Raw genomic sequence first — 9,182 nt, 5'->3', positions numbered from 1 at the left:
CTGCTGTTCCTGCCAGATAAAACAATAGGAAGATACTAAAAGATGTAAACCATAAGAATAAAAGATCAAAAGACTTGAAAATACCACTAGCACTTGTGTATTTGCTAAAAACCAATAATAATAGTTATGCCTAGCTCTGTTTGCAGTTGCCTGGAAGGAAAAACAAGAGCTTTGTTGCCAGCAGGGGAGCACCGATGTGCTGGATAAATACGATGACTAACGATCCAAGAAGCAGATTTTTAGGGCAGGGTGCTGCTTATGACTGGGACTGGGACGGTTTTGTAAAAATTACCAAGCAAACTGAAGACTCTGTATAGTTTGGTTTATCATATTTACAGCCAACAGGGGTAAAGTTACCCAGTGCACGAAACAACCTGAGCAGAAAGAGCAACTGGTGTTTTGTTAACCAGTAATGAGCAATGACATGTTCCTTTTAAGGACACACTTTTTTTCCCCACTAAATTATAGAGCATATAAAGACTAGTTGTTTTTACTTTTAATATGTTAATGTGTCTCTGTAAGGTTAAATAAAGTTAGTAATATAATCTTTAATGATATGAGATACTCATATAGGAAGTATTTTGAACCTAAGGGACAGCAACCATGTTAAAGAGTTTCACCTAATAGATAATTTGCTAATGAATATGTAAATTAGGTGAGCAGTTTAAGGTGTTAGAGAATGGGTCTTTGGTACAGCTCCTTTCAAATCACATCAGTGCCCATCATTGGTTCTGAGGATGAGCATGGGAACTTGTCTGCATGTTTTGATGAAGTTTTGTGAATTTTTAACAGTAAGTGTTAACTTATTTCATTTATTGTGTAAAAATACAACTTTTCTTCAATAGTTCAGACTGTATAGAAAAACAAATCTAGTAGAATAACGAGAAAATTGATTCCCCTCTGCAAAGACATGAGAACTTTTTTTGCCAGTTTCAATGAACATCATTACTTCTGTGTTATCAGTTTTGTAGGAATCACACAAACACAGCAAATAAGTAATTAACAGTTGCTCTGCAGATGTCATTTGAGCACTATTATCCCTATACCACAAAAATAATAAACAGAGATAGGTAAATCTCCATGCAGGGATCAAACCCACAAGCTTAGTGTTTTTAGTACAATGCTCTAACCAGCTGAGCTAATCTCAAGGTGTTAGAGGTGGTACACAGGTTTTAGCTGCCAATGCCTGTGAATACTGATATAAAGACAGAATAGTGCTCTTCTCTGAAACAACAATTACAAATATTTAAACCGAGACAAGGATGTAAGATGATGGAAAGGAACTCAAATAATTTTAATAGATAATGCATTTCCTAAGTTTAAGGCTAAAGAGCAATACTTGTTTGCAGCAAGATGAAGCTGAAGGTCATCTCATCTTTTTGCCTAAATACCAAACACAGTTTATTTTTCCAAGAATTGCATTCTTTAAAAATAATGCTCAGTGCACTCAGACAAATCCTGTATAGCTCATTGCTTGTTTGTCTGTTTCCTCAGGAGTCATCCAAGAGGTTTGTTCTACACAAAGGAAGTGTTTGGGGAAACTAAATTAAACATTTGAACTTCAGCTATTCAGAGGAACCTGGAGATGTGGGGAGGACTTGGCCTACTGTGTTGTGAAAACTGTCAAGTCTGAGGTGATTGCAGTATGGGATGAGTGGGCCAAGGAGCTGAAAGCTGTAAAAAAAAAAGAAAAAAAGAAAAAAGAAAAAATCTGGCACCATGAACGGTTTTGGTTATTTGTCTTTTTTTAATGCCTGGCCCCTCTTCTCTGCCTTTCTTTCGAGAAGAAAGTTGTCCTAATCTCTTGGATTAATGTCCCTTTGCAGAGCATTCTGCTCCCTCTGGTCCCAGCAATTTACCATGTTCCATGTTTTTCTGGCGACCTTCATCATTTATCATGTTTCAGAGATGCTGGGGATGGAGGCCTGTGCACCTTTGCTGTCCCTTTTCCCAGGGCTGATGGCTGCTCAGTGGTGACACCAGCCAGCACACTGGGACTAAATGCCTGGGAAAGCCCAAGGACTGTTCAGCCTATCCCTCCAATGTTTACACGAGTTTCTTGAAGCTGCCACTCCCCCGTGTTGCTTAAACATACAGAGTGATATGTTGTAATCTAAACAAATACACTCAGGCCCCTAAGCAAACAGAGATTTCAGTATTGTTGAGCTTGGTGATGGGATGGCCTGTTTCCATTTGAAATACTTCAGATTTTTTCATACCAATCCTTTCTGCAGAAACAAGCTACTCATGGTTCTAATACCTATAGGTTGGTTCTCAGGCTCGCTGACTCTTTTCCTATGGAGATTTCTTTTCCCCACCCCAAAGATGAGAGGTTCTGGCCCTGGATTTCAGTGTTATCATCTCAATCCCATCTCCTGTTTTCTGGAAATGAAACTAACAAATATGTACCAGTGCTCACTCCCTCTTGCTCCTTTTCTGAGTCCCAAAGTCAGCATCATCTGATGCTTACCTCGTCTGCAAAACAGCAAATTCTAGATATCTAGGAAGTTTCATCATTTTAGCCACAGGCCAACACACATGCAACTTTTGTAAACTCAGAGAAAAATTACTGTAAATAAGTTCTTAGTATGGCTAGGAAGAAGGTGGATATTTAAAATGTATTTTGTTCCTCCAAATTTGCTCACGATGCTCAGTTTTGTCCTGGGGGTAGAAGACTGGCACTCTGGGTTCTTTGCTATTCTTACCCCATGCTCAAGATATGTGGAAATTACATCCTGAGTTCTCTGGTTTCCTCTTTTTATTTGTGCTTCAAGCTTCCTCCTCAGCTGTCTGGAGCCTTATCTGAGTACAAATGCCTGCCCCCGGGGCAGCTCTCTTTTTTCCTCATTTTGTTTTCATATGGAAATGACTGCGACACAGAATCTGCTGTTGCCTTCTGCTGGTTTGTGCATTGCAGACTGAGGTCTGCCCGAAGGCAGGAGGATCAGCACACAGAACCAAACTGCTCTAGCAAACATGGATCTGACCCTGTGTGGAAGGGGAACTCTGCAGCTCATGTCATGTGAGGCTAGAGAGTCCATTCTTCCCTTCAGGCTGTGACAGAGGATGGGGAAAGTGTTTTGTCACTGTTTCTTGCACCTAAACTGAATGGCTGCAGAATAATATGTAATACCACCATTCCAGATCTGAAACCTGTGGAATACTACTCACAGGTGTATCAGGCCATCACTGAAAGTAGATCATCTTCAACACAGAAATCTGCCCCCTGAGGCTCTGTGAATGACCTGGATATTTTTAGGTGTAGCAGACTGTTCACAGGAATAGTCCCCATGGGGCCTTTATGTTCCAGGTAACAACTTCCTCTCGTGTGAAAACACTGCTGTGTGTTTCATGGTCACTGACTAATCATGCATCATCCTTCCCCATGAAAGTTTCATCTGTCTCAGTTTGAAACTGAACTTTCCCCAGAAAAAAAGGGTAAGAAAAAAATTTTTAAAAAGGGGAGGGGGACCAAACAAACCACAAAACCTGTCACTGGCAGACTGGCATAAAAAAAAGCTTATTGTGGTTTGTCAGGTAAATACACAATTGTAAAGGACTTGAAATACACAGGTCTGGGCATCCTAAGAGATGTTCAACATGGTGTGAAGTCATGTCTGTCTTTTTCTGAGGGGAGCTTGCAGATATCTTCCACTTGTTAAACTTGGACTCCTCAACCATAGGTGAGCACAGCTGACTGAGTTTATTGCATTTCTACCTGTAAAGAGAGTGAGTCTAAGCAAAGCATTTGAAAAATCAGTCCTAAATTCCAACTATTTCTAAAAATTACTGTTCAATTTGGTTTAATTTATTTAACGTGTGGTATTTTCATATATATTTGGTTTATTTCCTGTGATGATACTCTACCAGCAAGTATTTTTCAGGGAAGTCAGTGTGTAAGCTGGCACATAAGCTCTCATACTTCTAGTAATTTTATACCAAAAAAAAAAAAATCTTGCTGATATATCTGTGCAGTTGATATTTATTACAGTGAATACTTTAAAAGTTGCATTTAGGGTTGTATCAACTACAATGTAAGCATTGTATCAACTACACTCTTATTTTTAAAAAAAACTGATGTTCAAGGTGACCAACAAAATTACTTCTGCCATGCTAAACCATCTAAAAATGTTGCTGTTTTATCATTGGAAGTAAGATCAGTTCTCTCTTGTACTTCCCAGTCCAATTTTTCTCACTAAGATGACAAACATTCAAAGTCTAGCTTCATCTTCTTCTCCTGAAACACTCCTCCTTGAGTTTTTGAACCAAAACTGACACTAATTCACAAATAATCTAATCACTAAAACCTAAATTATGTATACTGTTTTATTTTGTCGATCCCTATTTTCCTGTTCCCAGGAAGATTATAAATGGGAGTGTTGTTTTACCAGCTGGAGTAATACAGGCCAGGTCAATGTTTGTTTGTGAAGGAGAAAGAACTGATCATTGTTTGTGATGGGCTGCACGAATGGAAGGGATTTGAAACCCCATGTCCAAATGTGGTTCTCCAGGTCCTAGCATCAGGATCCTGCTTTTCCTGTCTCTCCTTGGGGCAAGAACTCTGGGAGCTGGTGGTAGGCACAGAGCTGGATGGTGTCCAGCTGCAGGGAGAAAGTAAAAGCAGCAGGTCTGAGAGGGGAGCAGGTTCTGGCACAGGCAGGGCAGAGCAGCCAGCTGCAGGTGCTGGTGGCCTGTGCTCCAGTGACTTCTCCCTCTGGGTGACCGTCAGGGAAGCTGATGAGAAGCTGGTGTCCCCTGCTCTGAGAAGGAAGTGAAAGAGCCAGGGTGGTTCACAATTTCCTTTGCAGTGGGAAGCTGACAGCTCTGTAGGCAGTAGCGTGGAAGCACTTGTGGTTCCTGGAATGGGACTGAATGTCATGAGCTATGGAGAAAAGTTGCTGAGACTCCTCCAGCACTACCCTGTGTTTCTTATTTGTGGTGAGTCAATCAGGGATAAAAAGTGGTGGAGGGTGGGATCCCTTCAGGCCTTCCAGGCAAGCAGGCTAAAATTTGCTCTTTCCTGAAGTTCCTCAGGAGCTGCAGCCAGAGGCGTGAGTTCATCCTATGGGACAGGTAAGTGCAGGAAATGACTCTAAAGCAGTTACTGCAACTTTGTCTCCTTTCATGATTTGGTTGGGGTTTTTTTCCTGTGGGCTGGATCTCAGATCTAGAAACAGGGAAGGTCATTTGTCCGGACACTTCCTTTCGTGTACCTCCCTGGAGTGGTATCTGCTCAGTCTCGTGCGACTTAGGAAAAACAAACAAAAAACACAAAAAACCACCAAAAAACCCTCTCTCTGTAGTCACAATGCCCTCCGTCCCCCGAGCCAGGGATGCGGTCCTGCTCCAGAGCACCGGTTCCCCCCGGTAGCCCCGGGCACGCTCCGCTGCCCCCGGCCGTGCGGGACCCTCCGGCCCGGGGGAGAAGTCCGAGGCGCTGCTAAAGCAGCAGCTCTGAGGCAATCGGTGTTCTGAGAAAAACGGGAGGTCAGCCTGCAAGTTACATGGATTGAGTCATGTAGAGTTAAACTAACCCCTCCCACAGCCATGGACCACTAAAGCGCCCATTTTCATGAGCACCTCTCACTAAGGCAGCTCGGAGCCGGCAGAGGCTGAGAGAGGAAGGAGGGGGGAGCGCGGGAGGAGGGAGCGAGCACCGGCACTGATGGACGAGCCAAAGGGTAAGGACAGAAGCGAGGCGCTGCTCTCCCAAGGCAGCCCTCATCCCCGGCGAGGGGCGCGGGGCTCGGCGGGGAGCCCCCGGGCTGGCGGCATCCCGCGGCCGGAGCTCGGGGGAGGCTGTGCATATTCATGAGGAGCTCCTTCGGGATGTGCCAGTCAGGCGGGAGCTGCGGCTGCGGCATCCCCGGGCGGCGCGTCCCTCCCTCCGCGCCCGCGGAGCGCTGCCGGCGGTGGGCGAGAGCTCCGCGGCGGGGGCTCGCCGGCGGTGGGCGCAGCCTTGCCGCAGTCCGCCCCCGGCTGACATCATCTTCCAGCCCTCGGACTCCCGGTCGCTCCCGCAGGGACAATGCCGAGTTGCGCCCGGGGACCCGGGCGGGGGGCCGCGGCTGCTCGGGGGGAGCCGGCGGCGGCCGCTGGCTGGCGGTGCCGGGCGGTGCAGCGGGGCGGCAGGCAGCGGGGGCTCCGCGGCGGCGGCTGCCAGAAGTTTGTCCGCGTCAGTGCGAGGGATTCCCTCCCCGCGGCGGGCGAGAGCCGGCGGCGAGTCCCGAATGCCGCCCGCGCTGTGCCCGGGCCGGCGCCGCGCTCCGAGGGCGAAGGGGGCGGGGAGGGAAGAGCCGAAACTCGGTGCAAGTGTTGGCTCTGAGGAGACCTAGGTGGGAAACAATAGCTGCGAGGCTGGAAGCAGCGCGGTGCTGGGTGCGAGGGGCTCTCGGTGCACAGGCTCCGAGGAGGAGGATTCCCCACTCGGCAGCCGGACAGCCCTCTGGCCCTAACTGCGGTCCCGAGGATCGGGGCAGGGACCCGGCAATAGCTGCAGATGCTTATTGCACCGTGATTTTTCTACAAGATCCGTGCCTTGTACTTTGCCTTTTATAATCAGCTGACACGGTGCACGTAGCAGCACTAGTCACAACGTTTGGCAGAAACATTTCCTAGTTTAGTATCAGCTTTTTTCTGGGTGCCTTACCGTGTGTTTACAGCGCCTTCTGCAACACGGTCCGTCCTGCCGTGCTGTTGACAGACTGCGCTCCGTGCGGGGCTTTCAAACACAAAGCAGGAACTCGGACCAATACTCAAGAGGCAGTAAACAGGGAAAATATTTGGGCAGATAGTTTCTTGTTCAGTACCAGGTGGAAGTCTCTCATTTATCATTGTTATGACAACGGGGAAACAAAATGTGATTTCTTTTTTCCCCCTAGAATAAACAATATGGTCAACTAGACCTTTCCAATGTTTTATCTTCATAGAATGTAATAAATGGCATTTGAGGGGAAGAAGCATTTTCTCAGTCTGACGTACACCAAAATTTAAAGCTAAGACTGGCAGAAGGAGAAGGTTAGCTCATTAGTTTATGCAGTCATGAGTGAAGCTGGAAATATTTGGAGATAATTTGCCTCTGCTGAGGAGGGAGATAAGAATAGCTTTGAAATCAGTCTTTTAAAAGTTTCTTTCCAAAAATGAAATATAATGCTTGAACGGAGATGTCTTTTCTAGTGAGTGAGGAATCACTGGGAAGAAACTTGAATAATGAGAACTGATTTAGGAAAGACAATCAAGTAAGCCTTCTTTTAGAAAGTGGAATTTTAAACAGACAGAAGGAAACTAAAGGAAACTGACAGTGCTCAAGCCAATTGCCAATGAGGCAATGATGGTGCCATAAGGGGCTGACCTGCAGAGCATGCCAGTCTTGCCAGAACCTAAAGAAAATTAGTGCAATAAATAGCAACAAATTGCATTTCATATGCATGGGAAAACACCATGCAGTATTTCTGAGAATGCCTCTCACAGTATCTCTTCCAGAGGCAGCAGGCAATGGGTTCAATACAGCACAGTCTGGGACTGGCAGTATTTATCAGGTAGTAGGAAGGTTTCATCTTGAAATGAGGCACAAATGCACACCAAGGGCATGTCCTTTCATCAGAAAGGAATTATTAGGAAGTGCTTCAGTAAGACACCTGTTTCCTGTGAGCCTTGTCCACAGGGACTGTAACAAACGGGTTTAGAACACTACTCTTCAGTTTTAGGAAGCTTGTTTTAAAACACTGGTACTGTCAGCTCTGCTTTGAAAATTGCATCCATGTGCTAACATGGCCAAGAAAGAACTTGTGTTTGGGATGCCACAGAGCAACAGGTTATAGTAGAGGTCAGCATTTAGAGATTAGAGATTTTTTTGGGCAGAAAGCATGACAGCCTGAAAAATGCATGTTACTGGAAGATACATGGGAGTGCTTCAGTCTGGGGAGATCATGGCACTGATCTCATATAGACAGCAGTGAAAATCAAAAAACCTTCTAAAATTTATCTATTTTAACATGAAAGGTACTCATGTAGTAACTCTAATTTGGAGGTGTCTGTATACATAGGTATTATTTAATTGCTGTCAGATGACTGCTCTCTATGGATTGTTCCAGCATGGGAGAGTAATAAAGCAAAATCTGATGGGGAAAAAAAGTACAGGAATGTGAATAGAAAATCACATTGAGCAGCACATCACATATTGAGCAGCACATCAAAACCAAGAATGAAGGTGACTTTGATCTGTTCATTCAGGCGGTGAAAGCAGCAAATAGAAGTTAAAACAAGTAATGAAAATGAAAAGGAAGTGGAGAAAGAGGAAATGGAGAACATCTGATGGAAAACACAGACTCTGAATTGGGGAAGATTATTTAGAGAAAGTAAAGATGTCAGGGGAAAATCTTAATTTATCAGGACCAGGCACAATTCAAAAGAAGCATTCAGTATGCCTTAGGAACAAAATAATGTATATAGGTAAATACCATGATCATTATGGAGGTGGACAGGATAAGATTTTAAAAACAATGCAGGAATAAAATGGAAAAGTGTTCATTTTCCAAATTTGGAGGGAAGGGGAGGAAATGACTTCTGATATGAAGGAATATTTCATGTATGTTTATGGAAATAGCTCATTTTGTAGATTACATTTTGTAGATTAACATTGTGTTTTGTAGATTAACATTACAACATATTGTAAAACAATAAAGTTTTAAAACAACTTTAAATTAAATGCGTCAAATACTTACTGAGAAGATCTATATGCATTGATGTTCATTTTTAGCAAACTGGAACAATATGGATATCCCAGGCAATGGGAAGAATACTATAGTTCACCCAGTATTCCGGCAGTTTGATGGTGGGTATCCTGGAGAGCTATTGCCAATATAGTTTGACATCAGTTTTATATCAATTGATGGATAGATCTCCTCAGTAACCAAGTTTTAATAGCTAGTTTGATTATATCCTTCTGGCTTTGTAGAGGATAAAACTTATCAAAGTCTTTCAGAATAATACTGTAGAAATGTAACATCGTCAAAATGGATAACAGAATGAATGCATCGAAAAGGAAATAACTCATCCCAGATGGAAGGAAACCCATGAGTTCATGTGGCACCCTTAAGTGAGCATATTGGTCTGCTTCCTAGAATGGAGATAGTCCCACTTACAAGAGTCTGCAGGAAGAACTTCAAGGAATATGTTTCTTT

General features: G+C 44.1%; 1 protein-coding gene across 3 annotated transcripts in view; it reads left to right on the top strand.

Annotated features, from left to right (window-relative positions):
* The first annotated feature begins 4,713 nt into the window (after positions 1 to 4,713).
* ENTPD1 (ectonucleoside triphosphate diphosphohydrolase 1) overlaps positions 4,714 to 9,182 on the top strand; it is a 33,601-nt gene continuing 29,132 nt past the window's right edge. Inside the window, exons 1-2 of one of the 3 annotated variants that reach the window (XM_085065128.1) lie at positions 4,715 to 4,938; positions 5,027 to 5,073. Coding sequence is in view for 2 of the 3 variants with exons in the window: in XM_085065125.1 (XP_084921251.1) it covers positions 4,863 to 4,938 (76 nt within the window). In the remaining variant the exon portion in view is untranslated. Of the gene's footprint in view, positions 4,939 to 5,026; positions 5,074 to 5,140; positions 5,682 to 9,182 lie in introns of those variants that run through there. The other 2 variants (XM_085065125.1, XM_085065126.1) reach the window with 2 other exon arrangements.

This window comes from Lichenostomus cassidix, chromosome 6 (genome assembly GCF_008360975.1).
Source record: "Lichenostomus cassidix isolate B80296 chromosome 6, HeHo_3.0, whole genome shotgun sequence".
NCBI lineage: Eukaryota > Metazoa > Chordata > Aves > Passeriformes > Meliphagidae > Lichenostomus > Lichenostomus cassidix.
This window is presented reverse-complemented; position numbering and strand designations above follow the sequence as displayed.